The 26,415-nt window shown below is 37.2% G+C and overlaps 1 protein-coding gene across 1 annotated transcript in view; it reads right to left on the reverse strand.

Annotated features, from left to right (window-relative positions):
- Nucleotides 1-349: 349 nt before the first annotated feature.
- LOC120212033 (callose synthase 3-like) overlaps nt 350-26,415 on the reverse strand; it is a 44,982-nt gene continuing 18,916 nt past the window's right edge. The window contains exons 15-42 of the mRNA XM_039210471.1: nt 21,723-22,057; nt 21,587-21,639; nt 21,439-21,499; nt 21,074-21,155; nt 20,947-20,996; nt 20,768-20,854; nt 20,227-20,358; nt 20,041-20,135; nt 19,875-19,959; nt 19,637-19,797; nt 19,376-19,499; nt 19,179-19,279; nt 18,937-19,084; nt 18,468-18,619; nt 14,891-15,000; nt 14,685-14,810; nt 14,457-14,525; nt 14,110-14,296; nt 13,859-14,015; nt 5,372-5,491; nt 5,103-5,221; nt 4,781-4,864; nt 3,504-3,616; nt 3,186-3,415; nt 2,281-3,078; nt 2,146-2,196; nt 1,438-1,623; nt 350-598 (exon numbers count right to left, since the gene is read on the reverse strand). Coding sequence (XP_039066402.1) covers nt 350-598; nt 1,438-1,623; nt 2,146-2,196; nt 2,281-3,078; nt 3,186-3,415; nt 3,504-3,616; nt 4,781-4,864; nt 5,103-5,221; nt 5,372-5,491; nt 13,859-14,015; nt 14,110-14,296; nt 14,457-14,525; nt 14,685-14,810; nt 14,891-15,000; nt 18,468-18,619; nt 18,937-19,084; nt 19,179-19,279; nt 19,376-19,499; nt 19,637-19,797; nt 19,875-19,959; nt 20,041-20,135; nt 20,227-20,358; nt 20,768-20,854; nt 20,947-20,996; nt 21,074-21,155; nt 21,439-21,499; nt 21,587-21,639; nt 21,723-22,057 — 4,265 coding nt within the window. The remainder of the gene's footprint in view (nt 599-1,437; nt 1,624-2,145; nt 2,197-2,280; nt 3,079-3,185; nt 3,416-3,503; nt 3,617-4,780; nt 4,865-5,102; nt 5,222-5,371; nt 5,492-13,858; nt 14,016-14,109; nt 14,297-14,456; nt 14,526-14,684; nt 14,811-14,890; nt 15,001-18,467; nt 18,620-18,936; nt 19,085-19,178; nt 19,280-19,375; nt 19,500-19,636; nt 19,798-19,874; nt 19,960-20,040; nt 20,136-20,226; nt 20,359-20,767; nt 20,855-20,946; nt 20,997-21,073; nt 21,156-21,438; nt 21,500-21,586; nt 21,640-21,722; nt 22,058-26,415) is intronic.

The following is a 26,415-nucleotide window of genomic DNA, read 5'->3' on the forward strand; positions in this document are numbered from 1 at the left end:
CCACTGCTTATCAGCCAAAAACTCTGGTCTATGGCCTATGCTTATCGGCAAAAGACACGCCTTGAGAAATTAATCCATCTGCTAAAGTAAAAAGAAAGTAATTCATCACCAAATAAACATCCATTCCCATTTCAACCAGTGTCTAGCTGGCAAAATACATTGATCATCATACATAACATACATGCTAGAGTTAAACAACTGCACCCATACATACCATGCATAATACTTACATTCCAAATGCCAAGATTATCTGCTCCCCTCTTGGATTCCATAATCATGATATAATTAGAACAACAATTGACAAGATTGTCTTCATCAATATAATTACAAATCCAGGTGCCTAGAACGATTACTCCTTGTGACGAGAAGCGCGGTCTTTGCGTTGCCCACCGAGAATACGTGAAATCTGCAGACCTCTGCTGAATGCTTGGTTGAAAAGCATTCGAGTCTGGAACTCGGAGACAAAAGGAAACCAGGCAAGGAATGCAACAGGAGTGAAGAGAAGCAAGCCCATTACAATCTCGTATCCACGAGCAAGTGTTCGAACTGATCCCCAGAAACCAGCTTTCTTAACAAGCGGCCTTAAAGCCTGAGCAATCTGATACATATGAAAACAGCAATGATTAGATTAGGTTGTCATTTTCAAGGGGACTTTAGACTCCTGTAAATCTTCACAAGCATTCAACAAATTATTGGCTTCAAATAAAATGTGTCCCAAGAAGAAAGAAATGTGGGACTGGTGCACTATGATCGAATGCCTTTACCATTTAAGAACAAAATAATTCAAGGTGCAGATCACTATAGCTTCTTGGAGAGGAACAAAAGGCAACCCATAACAGATAAGCACTCTAGTTCAAAAGGCAAATTTTGTTGGCATAATGACGAAAAATGCTCTTGATATTTGATTAAATAGTTGCTTTAGCCTCTATTCTTTTTTTTTGAACACTTTGCCCCCAACATTTTATTTTGAGGAAAAATGACCCCATAATTGGATTGAATAAGGGTCGACGCTCTTCGCTGATGTGACATGTATCCATAGAGCTGACATGGTACATGCCACATTTACATGAATAATTATGTGAAACATGCCACGTCCTCAAAAATTTTATGTGCATATGTCACATCAGCAGAGAGCGTTGACTGTTAGTCAGTCAACTAATGGTTTCCATTCAATCATGGGTCATTTTGCCCAAAAATGAAACGTTGAGGTCAAAACAATCCCAAAAAAATAAGGGTTAAGTGACTATTTAATCAAATGTTAGGGGCATCCTTTTAGTTGTTATACCAATTTTGTTTGGAAAACAACAATGCATAGAAGTTGTAAGATCATGTTTTGAGCTTCAAGATATAAAATGAACATTTGAGAACTAAAAGAAAACCATGCAAGATAACTATTACCATATGATTGTAAAACTGTAAGACAGGAGACGTGCTTACCAGAAGCATTCCCCAACCCGTAGGCATGAAAATAAAAATGCATACTATAATGTCTTGAATTGTCATCTTAGCGAGTGTGACCATAATAACCAGAATGGCCACGAATGTCAAGAATATTAATCCCTTCATGAGCCGGAAAACAAGTTGATAACTTGCACTGAGCTTTCGCCTTCCAACAGATACAGTCTAAGCCAAAAAAAGAAGAAGGATAAAATGAAAAATCATCAAGACAGGTACATTTCAACTTCCAAATTAGAGATCATAAGATCAACATGAGTCATAATTTTATGGAAACATTGACAGCATAAAATAGGAAGATGGAACAGTTGTGATACTGGAAAGGGTCGTTGATTACATCATTTTCTTGTATGCTGCAAACAAATAATAAATTATAACCATATTTTGGAAAATTTGATTGTTTTATCTTTTAAGCAGTATTGTTATCAGCAGTTGACCATGGTCCAGTAAACCACGATACAAATTAATTTAAACCCTGTTTACCAAGCAAAAAGTCCGACTTGATTTTTTTTTCTTGAAAATGTTCTCATTTAGATAAATACATTAGTACAGAGAAAACAAAAGAATAACTAAACAATAAACCTGATTGAGCTGAGAGGAATATTAACAGGAAAAATAAAATGGTTGATGACAACTTATGCCTACTCTAACCTCAAGGAGATACTAAGGAATTATTAACTAGCCACCTACCTTCATTACAGACATGATCAGAACGATCACCAGCCATGATGCACCGTAGACCTGTTACAAGTGGATGAAAATGCCCAACTGTAAATGACGTATATTAGGGGGGGGGAATAGCCATAAAAATAGAGAGGAATATACCAAGAAATTTTGGGTTTTCCTTGTAATATGCAAGTGATAGACAAGCCCGTACTGGTAGCTAAAGAATCGTAAAGCTAACAAAATCTCAGCAATAATACCACGCATCCCAGAATATTGAAGATGCTCTTGCTCTTCCTCCCACCATGATTCCCAACTTTTTTCTGAAAGTACACCTATACCACCTCTATTGTTTATCCATTTATTCCAATCAGTCCAATCATCAACAATCTTCTGCCACTCAAAACCCGAAGGATTGAAAAGGAAGGGAGCAAAAAGCCATGTTCCCACCATAAACCACAATGAAGCAATGATTAATACATAAGCAACTGAACTTCTGTAAGTATGACCAAAGATTTGGTACACTAGAAGCAAAATCATCATCTCAATACCCTTAACAAAATGGCTGCGTGAATAAAGCCGGTAGTTATCAGCAAACTTGGCATGAAACACCACAAACCCTCGGCCTGTAGCCCTGTACTTAGCACCTCCATGAAGCAATGTCCTTCCATAATAGTGGGTTTTTGTTCCAAGAGAAAACGTGAAAAATACTGGTGCCAATTGCAGTTGCATTAATATAAATTCACTCAATGCAGTTTGGAAACCCTTCTCCAATCCAATTTCCATCAACATGGGCAATGCCATCAAAAATCCAATTTGAACAATAGATTGAGAAGCAAGAGCCACTTGGAGAGGTTTATTATCACGAATTGCTGGTTGCTGACTCAATCCTTGTTCAAGGCCACTCAATACAAGATAGAGGCGCCCATAAAGGAACACATAGACAGTGAGCACTGTTACCTGCCAAAGAACACAGAATGATTCTTGGTGTCTATATGACATCTTATTATTATTTTTGAGAGAAGCCTGTATGACATCTTATAAAAGGGAAAAGTTAATAGAATTACCAGAGTACTGAAATAAAAACCAACTGTAGTGAAATAACAAGACAACATTCTGAAAAAGTCAAAACGATGTCCAAGCCGGTACATATCTCGACTCAGTGTCTGCTCACCATTCCCATTAGCTATTTTGGCCTCAAACATAGATATCTGATTTAGACCCACATCCCTTCCCTTCCCAACTTGTATGTATTCATGATGGGTGACATTGCCTTCACGAAGAGTAGAATTGAAGCCTGCGATCACAAGCAAATCACAGAAGTTACAAATTGAAGATGGGCAAAAAAAATAAAACACTGTTACAAAAAATCGAGGTATTCCTACCAGCAAAAATATCTTCACTCAAATTAATTACTCTGGATGCTTTACTGATACCTCCTCTTGTGAGGTGAAAGAGCCTATCAAATACATCTGGATGACCATAATGGAACCGAACCCTATACAAACAGGAAACCAGTACATAAGTCATCTAGCATGTTAAAAGAATGTTATAAAAATTATAAACAAAAACAGATAAAACAATGACCCCTTTGACGCTTCTTTCGCTGTATACCCCCTCCATTCCATCCTTCCCAAAGAACGATGGATGGCAATGGATAGTGCAGATTCGGACAGTTGCAGCTATCCAACTTGCTTATTGCAGATTCGGATAATACTCATCAGATTGAGAGCAGATACTGATACTAATCCCCAAATATCCATTATCCAAATTCACTTTATTTTCACGAATAACATATTTGAATATCCAATCCATAATTCGCTTGACTTTTAAAAGTTCTATTTTAATAACATTTTTTTGGACTTGCTAGATGCAGATTTTAGCAGATTTGTATATCCTAAACATAATTTTGTTTACTTTTGGATTCAGATATGGATAGTAATACTCGAAATTAAGGTGGATAACAAACAGATTCGAATTTTAAAGCAGAATTCTGGGTTCAGATTCGGATTCGGATTTTATAGAAATTGCACATATCCAATCCATTGTCTTCACTAGTATCATAGTAGCATGACATGGAAGATTCATTAGTAAGGGAAAAAATTGATAGTGTTTTGTGACATCTAAATCTGCAAGAAGAGAAACAATAAGGGGGATGAGTTGCTACTAGTAATTTGACAGTAGAGAAACAAGAAGTCAATCAGATGATTAGGTCGTTTTTGTGTTTTTCATTTTCTGTTGAGTGTGATTTCTGGTTCTGTGAAGTGTGTCTTCTGGTTGTATCTTATGTACTTTTCCTATGATTAATAAAATCCTAAGGCACTCTTTTCCTCCTTCCGCTGATTAAGGAGCTTTTCTAAAAGCTCTATTAATCAAGAAGGGGGTTTTTAATGAGGCCTGAAATTCTTATAAAAAAAAAGATGTTTCAGTATATAGTAGTCCTAATTATTTGATAGAAGAGAAACAATAAATGCGCATGTATTTTCAACTAATTAAAATTATTTAAATGTGAGAAACTAACTGATTCTTAAAAAAGCTCATTTCTTGATACTAAAAGGAAATTTCCTATTAAAAACATCGTCAATTTCAATGTTTTAACAAACATATACCCGCTACAACAGTATTAGAACTCTTAAAAAGGTTTAAAGTAATATCAACTTACTTGAGAGGGTTGGCTAACAGTCTCTGACCAATAGTAACAAAGCTGGTCTCCTGATTTGACATGAACCATGCAAGAGAAGAAACACTGCACCAAACAGTAGAGTATTAGCCTATATATATATATATAAACAGCTATAACATAGAGAAATCGAGTCCCACGGTGGGCAATTCATAATTCTGACTGCCGGAGGTCTCCCACGGAAGCTGCTCTCAACCTGGCGTTGGGGGCAGTCTACTATCCTAACTCCCCCTTACCCCATTACATATGGGAATAAGGTCAGCTAATTTTTTTATAACATAGAGAAATCGGGCTGCATTATTACCTTCCAGTAAATATGTGTTCTCTGAGCCCAAGAATTGTTGGGTACCTTACATCATCATGCTTTTTGAGGAATTCTTGCAACAAATTCCTCATTTTCAAGGCCTCTTCCATATAATTATCCTATTTGATTCATTCAGAAAAGAGAAGGCCGTTATCCTTGGCAACCCATTCCAAAAAAGAAAAGGTATTTTTTATCCTATGAGAACTAGCAAAAACATAATAGCAGTGTCCTGAACAATTGTGTTCGCTAAAAACACAACAAATTGAAACCTGGTTCATATCTATTGTCTGCAAGCCTTCTCCTCGTGTGAAGATAATAGCATGGTTTTGATTTTCAGGTTTCCCTTCACCCAAGATAGGAGGTCCAGGAAGCTTTATCCGATAAATTTCCTGTTTATGACAATGATCACAATAAAAAGATCATTTTAAAAAGAAATTCTAGGATGCCGAGAAAGTGATAAAAATCCAATTTAGAAGTGGATATCTAAACAAGACTGAACAATCAAGTTATTTCATGGATTGAGTTTAGAATTTTGGAATACCCAGAATGAAAATTCGAGAACAATATGCTTACTGGAACCAAAACAAGGTCCAATATTTAAAGCAGGTTCTTTTTCACATCTTTGGGGCATTTTTTGAAAACACTAGAACTGCAGGCATATTAAAAGTATATACTAGAGAATTCCTCTCTGTTATTTAACCTATGTTTGATAAACCAAAGAATCGTCAGGCAAAATGCAGTTTTTTTTTTATAGGAAGGGTAGGCCTCGTTAAAAACCCCCTTCATGATTAATGGATCACAAGGTGCTCCTTAATCAGCGGAAGGAGGAAAAGAGTGCCTTATAATTCATTAATAATTGAAAGTTACATAATTCTTAAAAAACAAACATACAGACTCCCTTTACAAAGACCAACAAACAAAATACAAAAACATCCTTAGTAAGACAGTTGAACTAACCAATACCAGCCTTAGCTAAGCAATCAGCCTCATTATTGGCTGACCTAGCAACCCATCTAATAACACCCTCCAAATCTCTTAACCTAGAAACAATATCTTTCACTAGATTTATATATACATAGGGACAACAATCGTTATTCTTAACCCAATCCACTGCTAGTTTACTGTCACTTTCCACAATCAATCGTTCCTTGAACTGTTGTTTAATCGAATCAAAGAAGATTAAGCCTTTCTTAATTGCCATAAGCTCTATCAAAAGAGGACCTGGACAAGCAGCCTCTTGGAAAGAATACATTACCGAGCCATCCTCATCTCTTAGAAAGCCACCGACACCACTTTTCCTCCAATCTCCACTCACAGCTGCATCCACATTCAGTTTTATAAAAGCCTTTGGAGGAGGAGACCAAGACACAACTTTAATAATTGAATTCATGGAAAGAGAGCAACAATCCACAAGAGAGGGATCACTAATGATGGACTCCTTTGAAATAGACACATCCTTGAACTTGGCTAATAATCAAGTAGCAAGTCTAAATCTTGCCATAAAGAATAGATCAATTTGATCTAATCTTCCCCTTTCAAACACAATGTCATTCCTAAATTTCCAAATGGTCCAAAGAACCACTCTTGGAACGAGAGACCAAATAGAAGAGTGAGGCACCATATCCTTCCAAGCTAAAATAAAGCTTTGAGCATTTGTTTGTAGAACCGAATTAAGATTCCAAAATCTCAAACATTTATTCCATAATGACCACGCCACTAAGCAAGTGAAAAATAGATGTGTTGAAGATTCAATCTCCTTTTTACAGAAAGAACATGCAACGTCTACAATAGTCGAAACCCCTCTCCTCTGTAATTCTTGTTTTACTGGCAATCTCTAGTACACCACCTGCCACATAAAAATTTCCACTCTAGGAGGAACTAAACCCTTCTAAATGTTATTCATCCAAAAGGATTCTGCTGTCGAAGCAGTTATGCATGACTTCACACATGATTTAACATAATAAATACATTCCCCATTCCCTCTCCATATTAACCCATCCGTCAGCTCTTGGGAGACTAATATTATGAATTATAGCCATTAGATCAGAAAATTGATCTAATTCCCAATCACTCAAATTCCTCCTCATCTGAATATGTCAAGACCAACCTGATGATCGAAACTCACCAAAATCCTTCCCATTCTTGTTTAATGAAAGAGTAAACATTATTGGGAACACTGCTTTGAGAGGATAATCTAACGCCCAATTATCAAACCAAAATCTGATACTTTCTCTATTTCCCGCTCTGACTTTAAACATGCTGCGAAACTTAATACCGAACTAATCTTCATTAAAATGGTTTTTTTATAGAAGATTAGGCCTCATTAAAAACCCCCTTCATACCCTCCATGTTATTTTAGTAACATGTAGGTCATTGGAAGGAGGAAAAGAGTGCCTATGACTTTTATTAATCTGAACAATAGTACACTGCCAGACCCTAACATACTGCTAAAACACCAGCAGAAATTACATAAGACTGAAAACAAATCTCCGTACAACACAAGAAACATTTCCTACACCTCAACACAGATAACAGAAACCAAGTAATCAACATATCCCATCTTTAGCTAATTTGGCAGTTTCCCAGTTTGCAACCCTCAAAATATGCCTTATAGTAATATCCTTTCCTGCCATAATAGAGACTATATCCTTCACCAAGGATTGAAACATAGGGGTGCATAAACCCGGATTCTTGATCCACTTCAGAGCATTACTTGAGTCCAATTCTAGAATAAACCTCTGATTAGGAACAGAACCTAAGTCTTACAGAATACATAACCCCCTCTTAATCGCCAATAATTCTGCCATGATAGGAGGACCACCCCCAACTCTTTCTGAGAACCACTGAAGCAACACACCACTACTGTCCCTAATCAGTACACCTATACCTCCTTTATCCCAGCCTTTTACCATCGCTCCAACAACATTAAGCTTTAGGAACCAATCCGGAGGAGGAACCCAACAAGTTGGTTGAGAGCAACCCTTTCCTTGTCTTCCCACCGAATCAGCAAGTTTTAAATCACCCACTAGGGAGTCTAAAGGAATATGCACATCGTTTAACCTTGCAGCAAACCAGGAAGCTATTCTAAATTGAACAATAAAGAACAGTCTCACCACATCTAGCTTTCCTTTCTGAATAATAACCTCATTCCTACATTTCCACACTGACCACATCACCGCCCTTGGAATAAATTTTCAAATCAAGGAATTCGGCAGTAGATCATCCCACAAAATAAAAAAAATCAATGTTCTTTGGGATCGCCAAAGACAAATTCCAAATATTCAAAAATCTAGACCACAGGCCCCATACTACCTCACAATGCAAAAAAAAAGATGAGAAACCGATTCCACCTCCCTACCACACAGTGGACATAATGGATCATCAATCCCTGCCACACCTCGCTTCAATAATTCCTCCTTAACCGCCACTCTCTGATGAGCAACTTGCCAAACAAATGTTTCCACACGTGGAGGTGCAAGCCCTACCCAAATATGCCTCAACCAAGTCTCATGATTCTCCTCAATACCATCTTGATCAAAGAAAATCTTGATACAAGATTTCGCTGAAAAACAACCCTCTCCATTCCCTAACCAAATCCAACAGTCTTCCTCACAAAGTGACAGAGAGATATTATTCAACAGAGAAATCAACTGTAGCCATTGTTCAACCTCCCAATCCACCAAATTTCTTCTCATTTGAATATCCCACACTCAGCCAGAGGCATTATTCACCCTAAACTCCATCACTTTACTCGTTTTATTGATCGAAAGAGCATAGAGTCTAGGGAACTGAACTTTAAGAGGGACTTCTCCCAACCATACATCATTCCAGAACTCCACAGATTGCCTATTCCCAGTTTTCAAACGCATATTCTTTCTAAGACAATCCCCAAAACCATCATTGGTAAAGAAGTTTTTAACCACACCCCTCAAATCCATGAGGCACGGGCTGTCCACGAATTCCCCATCATTATGGAATTCGGATCCAAGTTGTACACGCCACACACCACCCTCTTCCACCAAGACTCCTTTTCTGATGCAAACTTCCATACCCATTTCCCCAGTAAGCTCTGTTCAAGAGTGATAAATTCGAGAACCCTAGACCCCCAATCTTTTTGGTTTACTGACCAAATTCCAATTCACCCAGTGGATATTTCTTTTATTTGCCGCACCCCCCATAGAAATGAAGCCATGATAGAATTTAGTTTCTGTAGCACAGAAGCTGGAATTCGGAAGATAGAAAGAAAATAAACAGGGAGAGAGCACAACACTGATTTGACCAACACCACCCTTCCTGCTAACGACAAGGAATTTGCCATCCAACCACTCAACTTAATATGAAATCTCTGCCACCCAGAGGCATTAAAATGGTTTTTGACTACTGATTTCCATATCCAAGATGCAAGTGAAGGTATTTTGCTCTTGAACAGCACCAATTGGGGGTCCAAATTATATTTGTTGCAAATAAACTTCTTCCACACTGTCTCCCTATCATTAGCAAACCTCCAAGTCCATTTCCCTAGCAGAGCTCTATTCATGCAGTTGAGGTTCAAAACTCCAAGACCACCAGAAGTTTTACCAGTACAAACAGTCGACCAATTAACCCAGTGAATTTTTTTAACGTTAATCCCACCTCCCCACAAAAATCCGACCATTATGGAATTTAGTTTAACAAGCACCGAAGATGGAATCTTGAACAGTGACATGAAATAAGAACGTAACGAGTAGAATACTGCCTTCAATAAGACCAATCTACCTGCCATTGACAGTGTTTTAGCCTTCCAGCCAGCTATTTTTTTATGAAATTTCTGCACAACCGGATCCCACATGGTTGAAGAATTTCTCTTAGCACCAAGCGGCAAACCAAGATATTCTGAAGGAAAATTACCTACTAAACAGCTAATAGTGCTCGCCCACTACTTTACCTCTTCATCACTAATGTTAATACCAAATAATTTACTTTTATTGAGATTCAGTTGTAGTCGGACATTACTTCAAATACTCGTAGAACTCTCTTCACATTTAGAATGTCTTCGATGCATTGCAAAAAATAATTAGATCTGCAAATTGCAGGTGAGATAAGTTAAAAGAAACCTCATCTTTGCCTATCACCAAACCACAAAACATACCCGTAGAAACAACCTTAAGAAGCAATAGGTTTAGCAGCTCTCCAATGAAATTAAACAGTAGTGGTGAAAGAGAGCAGCCCTGTCTAAGACCTCTAGTCATAGGAAATTCTTCAGTAGGCACACCATTAACCAACATTGACAAGGAAGCTGTGGAAACACATTTCCGAATCCAGCTGCACCATTCATTTCTGAACCCCATTTTTACCATCACTTTAAAGAGAATATCCCAATCTATCGTATCATAAGCCTTCTTGAAATCCACCTTGAACACACAACCTTTGAGTCCTTTCTTTCTCCACAAGTCAATTCCTTCATTAGCAATAAAAGCGCAGTCCAATATTTGTCTTCCAGGAATAAAAGCAAATTGTGAATCACTGATAATATCATTGATGCAACCTCTTAGCCTTCTCGATAAACACTTGGACAAAATCCTATACATCCCACCCACTAAGCTAATAGGTCTAAAATCATCTAAACCTCCAATGTTGGATCCCTTCGGAATAAGAGTTATGAAAGAGTGATTCATACCATGCTCCCAATCTTTTCCCAAGAAAAAATTATGAAAAAATTTCAGAACATCCACTTTCAAGTAAGACCAAAATCTTTTAAAAAATCCCATATTCAACCCATTTGGCCCAGGAGCTTTGTTACTATCACACGAGTTCAAAGTATCCCAAATCTCTTCTTCCGTAAACTCTTTTTCTAACATAAGGCTCTGCTCCATCGATAATCTTGAAAAATTCAGCTTAATATCCTCTACTTCCAAAGTTGTTCGGCAATTATAAGCTTCGAAGAAATGATCTCTGACACTTGTCTTGATAAGAACCAGATCTTTAATAATTTCACCTTTAACATTGAGTGCATTAAAAGAATTCGTCCTTCTCCTAAATGTAGCACGTGTGAAAGAATTTAGAATTCCGGTCACCATCTTTAACCCACTTCTCGATTTTTGCAACCAGATTTGCTCTTCAATTCTGTAGAGTTTCCACAGTTCAGTTCTCAACGACCTCAACTCTGCTACACTGTCACAAACACTGGAAATTTGCTTCTGTTGAATCCTATTTTCTAACGTCCACTAAGAACCTGTCCAATCTAACAACAGTTGGTATATCCCGATTACTGCTCCATGTAAAATTTCCCCCGATTAATGGCAGATCAATCAGCCTCGTTTGTTGAATAAAGAGCCTAAAATTTCTATCGAATTTATGTTCTGTGATCTGCCTTCCTTCTCATCTTCTTGTAAATAAGCATTGAAGTCTCCTCCCACACAACAAGATAATGTAATGCCATTTAAAAACAAACTCAGCTCCTCAAAAAAACATGCTTTTTATTCTTCCACTGAAGGGCCATAAACGTTGATGAATCCACACCTAAATTGGTTGGATTTAAATTTTCCAAAAATTGCAACAAATCTCCTTTGAATATACTGATCTTCTAACTCAAAAATGATGTCATCCCAACAACGTAAGATACCTCCTGATGAACTGTTGTTGGCAAATTAACGAATCCTTGCATCTTATTCAAACCACTTCTTCGCAAAATGAAACTTGGGATAATCTCAAGTTTTGTTTCTTGCAGAAAAAGGAACGTCAGGTTCTTCTCAGAAACTAGTTTTTGTACAGCTCGTTTTTCTTTTTTTCCCAATCCCCTTATATTCCAGGACAAAATGACTATCTTTGGCATCATATTTTAGGTCAATAATACCATATAGTCCCCTGAGTTACCTACCAACTCATCTAACCCCACTCAAGCCTTTCTCCAAATTCATAATTTTTTCCAGAAAAGCCTTCTTTCCTTCCTTGAAAGATATACCCAATATCTTGCTAATTTCTCATGTAGCCAAAGCTTCCTCCAACAACAAAGGAAAAGTTGAGCATGATAATGTAGAAATGCTAACTTTATCTAAAGCATCCCTAAAGAGGGATCTTTTGAATCTCCTTTTGATTCTCCTCCTACTCAAACCATTAGTCTATGGTATTTCAGAATGACAACCTCTTGATATTAAAGCCCTTCCCATCTTATTTATCAATTCCCCCTCTGATACATTACTAAAATCATGCACATTTGGAAGCCAAATATTCCTCTTTCTAGACCTGCTATATACTCTCTTATAACTTCTAATCAACCTTCTTCCAACCGGGGCACTCTTCATGGACAACGAGCTCACAGAACGATTTTGAAACCATCTCTTAAGCTAATCACCTGAAAACCTTCAACAGATCCCTCTGCATCTTCATTCTCTGCTGTAACCTTTAAGCCAAAATCTGCTGTTAAATTATTATGGCATTCCGAACCTTTACCAAATTCACCTGATTTGCTGGAAAAAATCTGCCTTGTTTTTTTACTTGCATAACCAAGACCCATAAGGTTAACTGCTGGACCAGCAGGAATTATTTTCATTGTGGAAGATGCAGGTTCAATGCTCCCAAATGAGTGGGCATGAATGCTACTTTTTGAATTCTCTTTATTTCTAATGCCCAACCCAGCAAAGTCTCCTTTTTACTACTCCCAAAGAAGGGAAAAGTTGGCACCCCTTCATCAATGCCTTGACTTTCCATTCTACTTTTTGAAAATTTGAATCCCATACCAACTCCAACAAACCCTGAAGACAATCCTTGATCAATCCACGTGTCCACCTTTTGACGATCTTCCTCAACTTGCCGGATAGAACCTGACTTGCCAGAATAGTGTATATTGTCATCTCCCTCCTCCGACAGCTCTATGACAGTAACTCTATCATCGGAATCTTTTTCTGGCGTGTTGCCAAGAAAAAAATTTGAAACCGTAGAAGTCGATCCCAACTTAGTGCTTACCTTGAAAGATCTTCCATATAACCCTAAAGTTATCACTTCCGGGACATCAAATGGACTTGCTACCCTTAACAACATTTTCACCGTCGTGAGATCTTCCTTGGTTTTTGTCGAATCATAAATTCTATCCAAAATCCAGGCAAAATGAAGTTTAAATGCCAATATTGTATTTCTTTCAAAGATGGCAATTAATCTTCTTATGGGCTCGTCAAAGGAGCCCTACTGAAAAAATGTTGAAACAACTTTTTTTTTTATAAGAAATATGCCTCGTTAAAAACCCCCTTCTTAACCGTTAAGCTACAAAGTATCTTAACGGGCATTGGAAGGAGGAAAAGAGTGCCCAAAATTTATTAATATCAACAAAGAGTACAACCTAGGTAAAAACCCCCTATATTACAACCTTACTCGTAAACACACCTATCCCATGAAAGGATAATAACACTCCCCACAAAAACCAGAAAACAGAACACAAAACACAACAAACATTACCCAATTCCCGCCTTAGCTAAACTATAAGCTTCCCAATTATTACTTCTCTTCACAAACCTTAGTAACACATTGGAACCCAACACAGTCTTAGCTAATTCTGTAACCAGAATGCTAAACACAACAGGACAACACTCTGGATTTTTAATCCAATTCACAGCAGCCAAAGAATCACTCTCCAAGATGAAACAGCTTCTTAAATCTTAACTAATAGGCTAAAATACTAAAAAAGCCTAAACAACTCCACATTTCTTAAATAATCCCCAAAAACAAATTAAAAATACATTTAAATAGCTGGTAACATGTGGTATTGGAGCCAAAGTATGCATTACCTGGTCTAGATTTTGCACTGGCTCTGAAGAATCACTAGATTTTGGCACAGCCTTCACCAGAACAGAGAAATAATTAACCTCGCCATTAAGCTTCTTCAACCTATCCTCATTGCGTTGTTCAACCTCATCAATGTATGCTACACGAAGTGATGGATATCTGCCAATAAACATATATCCTCCTTATGTTCAATACATGTCTGATTGTTAAGCAACCGATACCTTCAATTCATACTAAAGATTTGCATGCTTACTTTGTCATAAGTCTCAAAATGCCCTGTGCACGCTCATTACCAGACCGCTTCTGAATGCCATATTGTTGACAAGACACCACATGGGTAAATTTCATATCAGCTACAGCTTCACACTGTGCTTTCAATGATCTGTTCTCTTTACTATCCTCTGTATTTAATTCTATGGCCTTGTAGCCTTCCATCAAATCTAATCAGGTTGAAATTAAAACAATTGAGAGTTTAAACAAATCTCAGATCACCAACAATTCACGCAAGCAGATATTTTGTAATGAAGATGTACCACTAATCAGTGATTAGCCGCATACAATCAATTCTACTGGAAGTTCAGTGGAAAGTGAAACATATACCTTCATGTTTGGCCATATCAAGGAAAGCCTGAAGCTCCAATGCTTCTCGATAATACATCATACCTCTAACTGACATTCATTTATAATGAACTATTAGTCCAGAAAAACAGAAACCAATTCGCAAAGTTGCAGGAGCCCAAGCAAGCAAGCAAGCAATCGGGCGCGAGCGAGGGCTCGCGCGCGCGCACACACACACATAGAGAGAGAGAGAGAGAGAGAGAGAGAAACCAGTTCTTGTTAAAGTTTGGCCCCTATATGATGCCCATAGACGAAGTTCTTCTTCTAAATCGGGAGATTCTTTAAGTTGTTCTTCACTCTTTTTTTCCACCCTTTCAAGAAAGTTATTCCACTCATCTGGAAATTAGTAATGTCAATCAGCCACAAAGGAACAACAAAAGTGAAATATTTAACATTTTTGGGGTACAAGTGTAAACCTGGATAGATTTTTTGCAAGTAAAATCGAATGGAAACACCATCTTCATTTTCCTCTTCCAATTCTTGCAAGGAGAAGAGAACTTCCTCTGTGTAGTAAGGAGTCAAAATGCTGCAAAATAAAAAAGGAGAAAACAAGGATTGATAATTTTAACATGTATTGGAAACAAAATTAGTATTAAACGAAATATCACAGATAATTGCGGAACCATAACTCATTTTGGAGCACTTGAGCAGCAGTTCAACAATTAAAGATATAGCAACTTATAATGGTCAACTCAAATTCTTTAAAAAGGAATTTGCCTCGAGTTAATGATTTCATGAAGAAAACTAAAAAAAAGCTTTATAATCATGAGTAAAATAAAAAACTAAGAGTTCATAAACTTTTTACATTTCATTTTGTTAAGTAACCCAATTTTTCATGCAATTACATTATTTAATGCAGGAATTAAATCTATTCGTATGTCTTTAAATTTTACCAATTTCGTTTATGTTAAGTTTTTTTAATGCAATTACGTCATTTAATGCAGTTCAGAAATGCAGATTTGATTACCAGAGAATATTCATGTCAATAGAAGAATACCAAAGATAACATTTAGGGGATTAAAGGACCTTGTTTTAATACACCTACTCAGAGTGCAGTCTTAGATTGTTCAAAATTTTTAACCTATCATTCTTTCAAATTATACAATTTTCCGTACATTTACATCATTGAAGGCAGTTTAGAAACTCATATTGGAGAAACAAATACCACAATACGGAAATTTTATTTGAAGGTGGGATATCAATGTCAAGATAAGAAATTCAAAAAGTATGTGGGAAACTAAATAAGGGACGATGCAATGTGTTACACATTTCATTACACCTGTTAGAAATACAATCTTAAATAGTGAGACTGATGCAATGTGTTACACATAGCCAACCCTAACAGTCTAACATAGGTAAAAGACAGACACTTTGAATGTGTTACTACGTTTTTTTATTGATCATTCTTGGATTTGTTATTCTAGAACAGTTAGTGTGAGTAATAGCAACAAAACAAAGAATAGGGTAAAAAAAGGAAGTGTGAGAGAATAAAAAGGAAAGACAGAGACCAAAAGATTTTCCATTCCATCAAAGACTGATGGAAATATAGAAGGGTAAAGCATAGCTTTTTTTTTTTGATAAGAATGTGGCCTCGTTAAAAACCCTTTCATAACCATCAAGCTCGGATAAACTCAATAGTCATAGGAAGGGGGAAAAGAGTGCCTGAATTTTATTACCAGATATAAGGATTACATCCAGAACCAGAATAGATAAAGTACATAGGTCCCCGTACAAACACCCAAAATAGACCCCCTAAATAACCGAACCAAACACCTCTCATAACACTATCCTATACCCGATTTTGCTAAACCGTCAGCTTCATCATTAGTACATATCCTAACAAGGGTAGTAATAACATTGAATTGCAACACGGTCTTCTGAATAACTCTAACCAAATCAACATAGCGAACCGGACAAGTCTGCGGGTTGTTTATCCACTTTAGAGCAGTAGATGAATCACTCTCTAAAATCAGACTCCCTTTATCCCTCCACACCGAATTAAAAAACAAGTTTAAGCCTTCTTGGATCGCTAAAATCTCTGCAAGTATCGGGAGGGCGGGACCGATCGCTCATGAGAAAGAATTTTTTTTTTATAAGAATTGAAGGCCTCATTAAAAACCTCCTTAATTAATGGAGCTGGAAAGAAAGCTCCTTAATCATTGGAAGGAGGAAAAGAGTGCCTTAGAGTTTCATTCAACAATTTAATTACATAATATACAACCAGGGCAACACCCCTAACTAAAGCAAAAAACCACACAGAGCTCTCAAACAGCGACAAACAGCAACACTAACTTAGACTTGACCTCCTAAACTAGGTCCCCATCAACTGATGGTGAGTCCTGATTGTCAAACCGGCGAAATTAATACAAAGTAAGAACCTATACAACCCAAAGATCAGACAGAAAATAAACAACGAAAGGCCATCTATACTCAACCAATTCCCTGCTTAGCTAGCCTATCAGCCTCCAAATTACAGCTCCTAGGAATCCATTTAAGAACACAGCCCTTATAAAAAATTGCAGCCCCAATTTCCTCCACCAGATCACTGAAAAAGACCGGGACAGAATGCAGTTTTAAAATCCAATCCACTGCATTTTTGCAATCACTCTCTATAAATAGCCTTCCCTTATTAGCCCAATCAGATGAATAGAAAAAATCAATTCCTTCCTTAATAGCTTTCAATTCTGCCAAAGTAGAAATAACATGCCCTACTGCAGAAGAGAAAGAGGCTAAGGGACAGCTGAAGAATCTCTCAAAATACCCTCAATCCCACCTTGCATACCGTCTCCATTGATTGCCCCATCCACATTAAATTTAAACGCACCCGTCGGTGGAGGAGTCCAGCCAATAATCTTCTTTGTAGTAGAAGGACGATGAACAACATCAGCCCGCGTAGGATACCCTACTAATAAGTCAGTTTGAATCTGAACAGTAGGGTGCTTAGCTAAATACCATTTAGCCAACCTGAATCTAATTATAAAAAACAGACCGGAGCTGTCAAGTTTCCCATTTTCGAACACAACCAGATTCCTTGCGTTCCAGATTGACCATAAAACAACAGCCGGGATAAACTTCCAAATGGTAGAATTCTGCCTTAGGTTCGGCCAAGAACAGAGAAGAGAAGAAGGATCTTGCAGCAGAACAGACGAGATTTCCCAAAGCCTTAGAAATTTAGTCCAGATGTCCCTAGCAACAAAACATAAGAGGAACATGTGTTCTATTGTTTCATCATGGGAATGGCATAAGGGACAAAGAACATCCACCATAGGGATCCCTCGTTTTACTAGTTCCACTCTCACTGCTAACTTGCGATGACAAAGCTGCCACAAGAAGGTTTGAACTTTGGGAGGGGCCAACCCCGCCCAAACCCACTTATTCCATTCAAAACTAATATTGTTTCTGCAGCAAATCAACCTTTTCCAAAGACTATTCTTTTCATTAGCAAATTTCCAAACCCATTTCCCAAGCAGTACTCTATTAATCAAACTTAAATCAAGAATTCCCAAACCACCCTCTTCGAGAGGCAAAAAAACATAGCTTTTTCATTTATTTATTATTATTATTATTTGGCGTTTGAGTGGGGTGCACCAGGCCCGAGCTTTAGTGCACACTTGGACGATGCATGAAAGGCCCAATATCAACCCACTGGACCCGCCTCTCCCACTAAAAAATTAATATCAAGGTCTAATTTACTGCAACCTTTTTATTTCAAAATCAAAGAAGAAACACAGAAAAAGCTTTTCTTAGTTCTTTTTCTGAAGTTTACCAAATTTGTTTATCCCTAAAGGTAAAACTGCCCAAATTCTGTATTTATATCACAATAATACCATAATTATATATCAATAATTACAAGAAAAAGAATGCAAATGAGCTCTCCCAATTTCCAATCTAATCGACAGTACAAAATATTCTTTAATTAAAAAACAATCAGATGTATAAGGAAGAGTAAACAATATTATTAGAAAGAAACAATGAATCTAGGAGAAAGCTTACGAGAACGAAAGCATATTGCGAACTTTAGGTGCAGCAGGCATGTCCATAAACAAAGAATTAGAGAAAAAAGAAATTCGCCTCCTAGCCTCCAAATTAGATGGTACATCCATTGCAGATTCCTTCGTGGTAAGTAATAAACAAAGCCTGTTGATCTGCAAAGAAGAGAAAGGAGAAAAAAACGCAGGCATTAAGTATCCAGCCAAAAACCAATTGTGAATAGGTGAAGGAACATAAGACCGTAACCATAGACAACCTCATCAAGGGTTGTCAACCTCACATATATCTGGTAAAGAACTGATACCATATTCAGCATCTAACCTAAAAACCAATTGGCAAGAGGTGCAGGAACCCAATTTCAATATAAAACCACAAGGGATAAGACCACTTAACAAAAAAAAGCGCACAAGATAAAATAATAATAGGCCCATTCAGAAAGCTCTTTAAGCTTTAATCTCCAGCAATGGCTCACCTTTTCTCTCCATGCTTCCGTAAAAGGATTTATTGGAAATTTGATAGCTCCAGAAGATGCAAATAGCTGATCCAATTTTTTTGGATCAAATAATGGATGAAGTGGATCTATATTCATCCCATCATGTCCAGACCCTCCGTGTTCCAAACTTTTAGAGGAAAAGAGATGAAATAAAATAAAATGAGTGTAAGTTATGGCACTAGGGCACACGTGTTCGAGACAATCACATGAAGATGCCAAACCTGGAGAATTCTTCCTCAGCCATTATGTCCTTCGTCACAATTTCCAACATGTCCTGGAAACAAAGTACCACTTGACCCCTTTCATCCGGCTTATTATCCAACTACAGAAATCAGGATGTTTATATTAGGACTTCCTACTACAGCCAACTGCAATGGGTACGGAATCTTCTTAAAGCAAATCAGGTTTCGAATATTACCAGAAGTTTTATCAACTTCACAATGTGGTCATAGAGACTAGGAAGAGCACTCATTTTGTAAGTCTTAATTAGACTACCATCTGTTATACGTTTGTCAACCTTGGAAAATATGTCGTCTATAACCCTGGAAACGCATCAGAATAAACAAAAATGAAATTAAGCAACAATATGATTCACAAAATAATAATTCTAATGAGAGGAAATTGCAGCTTGACTAAACAAGATTTGTTGCTTTGGCTAACAAGTTAAGGAGAAGCTTACTTTTTCTCTTGGTGCCCTTCAACCAAAAACCTAATAATGCTTCTGAATGAAGCATAACATTCACAAATTGCACAGAACATGTAAGGGTCGGCTAAAATTCTCTTTTGCAGCTCTTTGTCCCTACTATCACTGTCCTTGGCCATGTCCAACGCTATCGGGATCTACATGAACATTCACAGCTAAAATATCAAGATACTCAACTCTCAAGATCACCAGAGAAAAATAAGTTGAAGCAAACCTTGCTGGCAAGCAAAAAGGGTGGCCACTGGATTTGTTCTAAATCACGGTCTGCCCAATAGGGAACAAGCAACAGGTTCATCTCCCTAAAAATAAAACAAGCTCAATACGTAGAAAGAATATGATAATGTAGCACATATATAACATAGAGCACAGCGTGTAAATACTTATTGCTTATAAGGTCTTCCTCCCGAAAACTACTGATTATTTTGTTCCACAACTGAGCAAATTTTGCAGCCTCTTTCTCTTTATTAGAGAATGGCTGAGCAAATAGAACAGTATTAGATGGAATGTATAAGCGACAAAATCAAAAAGATCAAAGTTTATGGCATATAATATTAAAGAGGTTTTACCCCAAAGCTGCGAGAGAAAAAACCCCGGAATCCTCTTTTCTTTTTCTCGCTGTTATCCCCCGGAATTAAGCGAGCATTAAAAGCACCAGGCAGTGAATCAAAACGAGATCTGAGCATTCCCAATGTCCGAATCTGGGGTTCATAGACAAAAATATCACAATAGTATAAACATCACCAAAATAATAATAATAATAATAATAATAATAATAATAATAATAATGATAGTGTAGGTTCTGGAGAGATTCTATCATAATTATAAAGAAGCAGAGAATGAAAGGACTTGCATTATCTCTTATTTAAAAAGAAATGCCAATTTTCATTAGCTGAAGTATACAAAATAGAAATATGTTCTATGTTTTACATCATCTACAAGTAACGAGTGAAGAAAGCAAACAAATGGTAAACCACCACATAGTACCTGTTTCATGAACATGCTTGGTCAAATCAAGACAATTTCATTGAACACATTGGAAAACGAGCACTCTAGGAAAAGGTAATAGAAAAACAATGGCAATAACTAGTCATATGGAGCACAACTAACCTCTCCAAGGCGTCGAAATGCACCATAAATACCTCCAAATAATGTAGAGAATATTGCGTACCAAATCTGGGTATCCATAAAATAGACCTAGAAGATAAGATCAGTAAATTAGACCTTGAAACATCACAGTCAAGCAATGAGAGAAAAACATTGAATTATGAACATGAGATGAGCCATACAAGAATGATAGGAGCCCAGAGAGCAATCACCACACCAATGTTGTTCCTTGCTGCAATACAAGAAATCAAGAAATGAACTTTCTGCCCTGGAAAAGATAAGAGAATGACATATTTTAATGTTCATTACCTTGGGGAAAAAATTCATGCCATTGAAATCTCCTTATTCGAACATTCATTACAGCTTTTGTGGGACCAACTAAAGGTCTTATCTGTAACCATGAAAGGAAGAAGTGATAGATTATTCATTCTCTAAAAACATATCAAATCTGTCATGCTGATCAACAAAAGGTAGATGCAAAAGATCATTTAGTAATTAAAACAAGAGAGACACCAATTGAAGTGATTCTGGGTAGCCTTAAGCATAGCTTCATAAGCATCTTAATCATGGCCTACCATTTGATACCAATATTATAACTGATTTAATGACCAGTGCAAAGTTAAAAATGAAGTATTGAGTGAGACAGTCCAGGATGAAATCAATGGAAACCATACTTCAATATAATAACTGAATGCCAACTTAGTGATGATAAGTAAGACCCAAAACATTGTATACCTGAAAAGTTCAAAAACAAGTAGAAATGAGATATTTCAAATGGTTGCCACAAAAGAAAATATTTAGATCCTATAAACATTTACTTACTTGAAGAGAGAAAATGTGCTCTCATGCATTCCCCTACCAACATAGAGACGGGGCTGAAAGATTCAGGAAAGTAATAAGTGAACCAGAGAAGAAACAAATTGGTAGAAGAAGATCATAAAAGACAAGTTATCTATACCTGTGACCACCACATCATAAGCATCACAATCTTGTAGTGTGAATTTTCAAGGAATCGACGAATGAAAGGAAAAAGAAACAATATCGCAGCTAGCATATTTGGTGACAAGTAAATCACAACAGCTAAAATGAACAAGGAAGGTGAACTTGAGGTACTGCCAAACCAGCCTTGGATGGTTCGTGCAATTCCTGAAGGATTGTCTGAAGTATATGCATAAGTAACTGGCAGAACAATCACCCATGCAGCTGCTGAAACAACTTTCAATATGTATCTTAACTTAACATGAAATGACATGCTCTGCTGCGCTTTCCAACTAAGGATTACATCAAGGACAGCTGAAAAACATCAAATAAATCAATAAAAACTTAAACATAGCTGACATGCAATAAGATTAAAAGGTTTTCACATTCACATAAAATGCAACAACTTCATTATCAGGTTCAAATAAGCATTAAACATTCCTATAATGGGTAAACGGCAGGCAACAAGAAAGTACAGCGACCAAATTGAGAACAAAAATTATTAAGTGAACACATTGTTTGATGAGGTATAGTTCAGTGGGCAAGTTTCCATTTAACCCCTAGGATTGTAACTGCATTAGTAACCCTAGTATAAACAAGCTGTAAATATATTTACAGCCACAACTTTCTTATTATTTTCATGAATTAACAGAAAGAAACTAGAGGTTTTTATAATGTGTTTTTAGTAAGAAGTGGAGACCTCGTTAAAAAACCCCTTCATGATTGTTAAGATAGCATAAGGTGTACCAGAAATCAGCAGAAGGAGGAAAAGAGTCTCAAATTTTATTTATAAAAGAGTAATACAAAGCCGAAGATTACAACCAAAAATTTCCAACACAATAGATACAACCACAAAAAGAGAAAGGAAAAAAAGCAAACCCCAACCCCACTTCCTAGCTTAGTCAATTCCAGACTTTGCAATTTCTTTTGAAATTGAGGCATACAAGCTGGGGCATTTATCCAGATTCTTTTTTTTTATAGGAATAGGAGGTCTCATTAAAAACCTCCCTCTTAGTGGACCTTACCCGTAAGGTAAGGCCCAACTTCCAACTAGCGGAAGGAGGAAAAGAGTACCTCAATTTATTAATGAAAACCAAGTTACATAAGACTTAAAAACACTCATACATACAACATAAGACCTCACACACTCCTTAATCAGTGGAGTTTATATGAACTCCCTTCTTGATTAATGGAGTTTATATGAACTCCTTAATCAGTGGAAGGAGGAAAAGAGTACCTCAATTTATTAATGAAAACCAAGTTACATAAGACTTAAAAACACTCATACATACAACATAAGACCTCACACACTCCTCTAGCTTCTAATCTCAGAAACAGACACCAACTGAAACAGACAAAATAATCACCCGATACCTACTTTTGCCTTGGAATCCACCTGACTATAAAATTTCTAAAGGAAACAATAGATACAATTTCGTTAACAAAATTTGAAAGGGGAAGAGGAACCAAAGCTTGATCTTTGATCCAATCCACGACAAGCTTGCAATCACATTCAATAATGAGTCTGCCCTTGAACAACCATTCTGAAGAAACAAAGATATCAATGCCTCTTTTTATAGCTTTCAATTCTGCTAAATAGGGATGAGAAGGACCAACATTTTCTGAAAAAGAGATAAGTGTAACCCGATTCCAATCCCTGAGAAGACCCCCTATTCCAGCAACTCTCCCAACCCTACTAAAAGCCCCATCCACATTCAATTTAAAAAAAATCTACTGGAGGAGGAATCCACCCGCACCCAGATCTAAGTATTTCCTTAGACGCAGAGATACTATCTGCCAAGGAAGGATCACCAATTAAAGAATCCACCTTAATATAGAAAAGAGGATATTTTGCTAGAAACCATCTTGCTAGCCTTAAGCGAACAGTGAAAAACAGTGAAAGCTTGTCTAGTTTACCATTATCAAAGATAATTTCATTTCTGATTCTCCAAATAGACCATAGCACTACGCCCGAATAAACTTCCAAATAACCGAAGAAGGCCTCAAATCAGACCAAGAACTAAGTAAGGAAGGAGGGTCACATGGAAAAGCTAGACTAATACCCAATAACAAATTACTTTATTCCACAGCTCCCACGAAACATGACAGAACAAAAAAAGATGTTGGACTGATTCATCACATAGGTTACACAAAGGGCAGAGAGAATTCTCCCCTATAGTAACCCCCTTTTCATCAATTCCATTCTAACAACAACTTTTTGATGAGATAGCTGCCAAAGGAAAGTCTCCACTCTAGGAGGGACTAATCCCAGCCAAACACAGTTTCTCCACTGAAATGTATCCTCATAAATTGTCTCTAGAGATTTCCTGCACTCTTTGACAGAAAACAGCCCGTCCCCCAAGCCATCCCACAGCAGGCAATCCTCCAAAGATTCAATAAGGTTAATGTCTTTAAGGGTGTTCAATAACTCAACCAACTGCAACACTTCCCAATCACATAGATTCCTCCTCGTTTTAATATTCCACTCCCATCCATTCAAGTCAAAACTACCAAAATCAGCCACATTGCCACCTTTGTTAGTAGAAAGTGCAAAAATCCTAGGAAAAAGAATTTTTAATAGACAATCCCCAAGCCAAGTATCCTTCCAAAAAGAGACAGATTTTCCATTCCCTATTTGTATTTTTGCATGAGATCTAAGGCACCCTCCAATGAAGTTATTCTTTGAGAAGTTATTGACGATTCCCCTCCAAATCCACGAGTCTTTATGAGATAGGGCCTTAGTGATATTCAAGGACTGACAACTCACATTATGTTTACTACAAAAGAATTTCTTCCATATCGAGTCTTTCTCATTTGCAAACTTCCATACCCACTTCCCCAACAACGCTCGATTGGTGAGATTCAAATCAACAACTCCTAAGCCTCCACCACTCAATGGCTTACAAATTTTTCCAACTAAGCTAATGCATTCTCTTCTTCTCGCCCCCTCCACCCCAAAAAAAATTCGACATCGAAGAATTTAACTGTTGAGAAATAGTAGATGGCATCTTGAAAATAGATAGGTAACAAATGGGTAAAGATGAAAGTACCGACTTTATAAGCACCAATCTGCCAGCCATGGATAAAGATGAAGCTTTCCACCCCGCCAATTTTCTACTAAAATTCTCTATGACCGGCTCCCACAACTTCTCTGAATTCTTTTTTGCACCCAAAGGAAGGCCTAAATAAACTGTCGGGAAAGAACCAACAGAACAACCAATATCCCTCGCCCATTCGTCAAGTAAGTCATTCTCCATATTAATACCATAAAGTTTACTTTTGGCTAAAATGAGATGGAGCCCCGTCATTAGGCTAAAAATCCTCAACACTCTTCTAACATTCTTGATCTGGGTAATAGAGGCTCGACAGAATATAATTAAATCGTCCGCAAACTGCAGGTGTGATAAATTAAAGGAATTTTGATCATTGCCGAACGAAAACCCTTGAAACAGACCCAAATCCACTGCTTTTGTATGCATCTTGTGAAGCAATTCCCCAACAACATTAAATAGAATAGGAGAGAGGCTACATCCTTGCCTTAATCCTTTATCAATAAGAAATTTTTCTGTAGGGGACCCATTGACTAGGACCGATATAGAAGCTGTGGAAATACATTGTGTGGTCCAAGAACACCACCTATCACCAAAACCCATCTCTTTCTTTTTTTTGATAGGAATAGAAGGCCTCATTAAAAACCTCCCTCATAATTGTCTCTTTAAAGGAGACAAGTAGCGAAAGGAGGAAAAGAGTGCCTTAGTAGATTAATAACCAACAATTACATAAGATTACCAAACATTACAAAAGATTGCCTAAACAAAGAAACATAACCAAAATAAAATGCCAAAAGCACAGCTCCTAAAAACAACCTCCACACTCACTAACCAATTCCTGACTTAGCTAGACCATCAGCTTCCTCATTAATACATCTGCTGATATGCCTAATAACAACATTATAAAGCCCAACTGACTTCTAAATTTCTGTAATAAAATCAACAAGGTGAACCGGCAGAGATCCGGGCTGTTGATCCATTTCACTGCCAGAAACGAGTCACTTTCTAAAATCAGATTTCCTTTGTCCCTCTAAACTGAATCAAAAAACATATCTAACCCCACTTTGATCGCATAAATATCAGCTAGAATAGGAGAACAAGGTCCTAAAGCTGTAGAGAATGAAACCAGCTTGTTATTACCAGCATCTTTAAGAACTCCACCAATACCACTCCTTTTCCAATCAAAATTGACTGCCCCATCAACATTCATCTTAAAGTACCCGAAAGGAGGAGGGCACCATTTTAATCTTGACAGTCGAAAATTAGAGAGGGATTTGTGCTTATCCGCCAAAGTAAGATCTCCCACAAGGCTGTCCAAATGAATAGACAAATCCTTATTTTTTGCTAAAAACCATGATGCCACCCTATACCTCACCAAAAAGAACAAATTATCTTTGTCCATCTTGCCATTCTCAAAAACAATCTGATTCCGGCACAGCCAAACAGACCACAAACTGCTCCTGGAATAAATCTCCAAATATCCGAGTAGGGTCTAAGATGCAACCATGAAAGCAAGAAGCCTTTCGGATTATTAGGAAAGACTGAAATAACTTTCCACAAACGGAGTAGTTTTATCCAAATTTGCCAAACCTTGACACAAGAAAAGAATAAGTGACTAACAGA

The sequence above is a fragment of the Hibiscus syriacus genome, unplaced genomic scaffold (assembly GCF_006381635.1).
Source record: "Hibiscus syriacus cultivar Baekdansim isolate YM2019G1 unplaced genomic scaffold, ASM638163v2 tig00109991_pilon, whole genome shotgun sequence".
Taxonomy (NCBI): domain Eukaryota; kingdom Viridiplantae; phylum Streptophyta; class Magnoliopsida; order Malvales; family Malvaceae; genus Hibiscus; species Hibiscus syriacus.